Consider the following 1,250-nt stretch of genomic DNA (forward strand, 5'->3'; position numbering starts at 1 on the left):
GAGTAGCTATAAAACAGTCGGACAATAATAGATATGATATCCGTGTGTTATACACAAGTAGCTATAAAACAATAATAGATATGATATCCGTGTGTTATACACAAGTAACTATAAAACAATAATAGATATGATATCCGTGTGTTATACACGAGTAGCTATAAAACAATAATAGATATGATATCCGTGTGTTATACACGAGTAGCTATAAAACAGTAATAGATATGATATCTGTGTGTTATACACGAGTAGCTATAAAACAATAATAGATATGATATCCGTGTGTTATACACGAGTAGCTATAAAACAGTAATAGATATGATATCCGTGTGTTAGACACGAGTAGCTATAAAACAATAATAGATATGATATCCGTGTGTTAGACACGAGTAGCTATAAAACAATAATAGATATGATATCCGTGTGTTATACACGAGTAGCTATAAAACAATAATAGATATAATATCCGTGTGTTATACACGAGTAGCTATAAAACAATAATAGATATGATATCCGTGTGTGATACACGAGTAGCTATAAAACAATAATAGATATGACATCCGTGTGTTATACACAAGTAGGTATAAAACAGTCGGACAATAATAGATATGATATCCGTGTGTTATACATGAGTAGCTATAAAACAGTAATAGATATGATATCCGTGTGTTATACATGAGTAGCTATAAAACAATAATATATATGATATCCGTGTGTTTTACAGGCAGCGCTACATTCCTTTGTTGGAGGTCATGGACCAAGTTTCAGTGAAAGTTGTAGCAGGTACGAAATTGGACCTTATAGGTATACCAAGTATAGGACAGGTATACCTTCCAAGACAGGTATACTTAGAATTTTATCTTCTTGTTATTTACATACCAAGTATAGGACAGGTATACTTAGAATTTTATCTTCTTGTTATTTACATACCAAGTATAGGACAGGTATACCTTCCAAGACAGGTATACTTAGAATTTTATCTTCTTGTTATTTACATACCAAGTATAGGACAGGTATACCTTCCAAGACAGGTATACTTAGAATTTTATCTTCTTGTTATTTACATACCAAGTATAGGACAGGTATACCTTCCAAGACAGGTATACTTAGAATTTTATCATCTTGTTATTTACATACCAAGTATAGGACAGGTATACCTTCCAAGACAGGTATACTTAGAATTTGATCTTCTTGTTATTTACATACCAAGACAGGTATACTTAGAATTTTATCATCTTGTTATTTACATACGA

The 1,250-nt window shown here is 31.5% G+C and overlaps 1 protein-coding gene across 1 annotated transcript in view; it reads left to right on the plus strand.

Moving 5' to 3' along the window:
* The window catches only part of LOC106475296 (ras-related protein Rab-20-like), a gene marked incomplete at its 5' end in the record, with an annotated part of 25,550 nt that overhangs the window by 20,550 nt on the left and 3,750 nt on the right, over positions 1-1,250 (plus strand). Inside the window, one exon of the mRNA XM_022379444.1 lies at positions 722-839. Coding sequence (XP_022235152.1) covers positions 722-839 — 118 coding nt within the window. The remainder of the gene's footprint in view (positions 1-721; positions 840-1,250) is intronic.

This window comes from Limulus polyphemus, unplaced genomic scaffold (assembly GCF_000517525.1).
Source record: "Limulus polyphemus unplaced genomic scaffold, Limulus_polyphemus-2.1.2 Scaffold8368, whole genome shotgun sequence".
In the NCBI taxonomy this organism is placed as follows: Eukaryota; Metazoa; Arthropoda; class Merostomata; order Xiphosura; family Limulidae; genus Limulus; species Limulus polyphemus.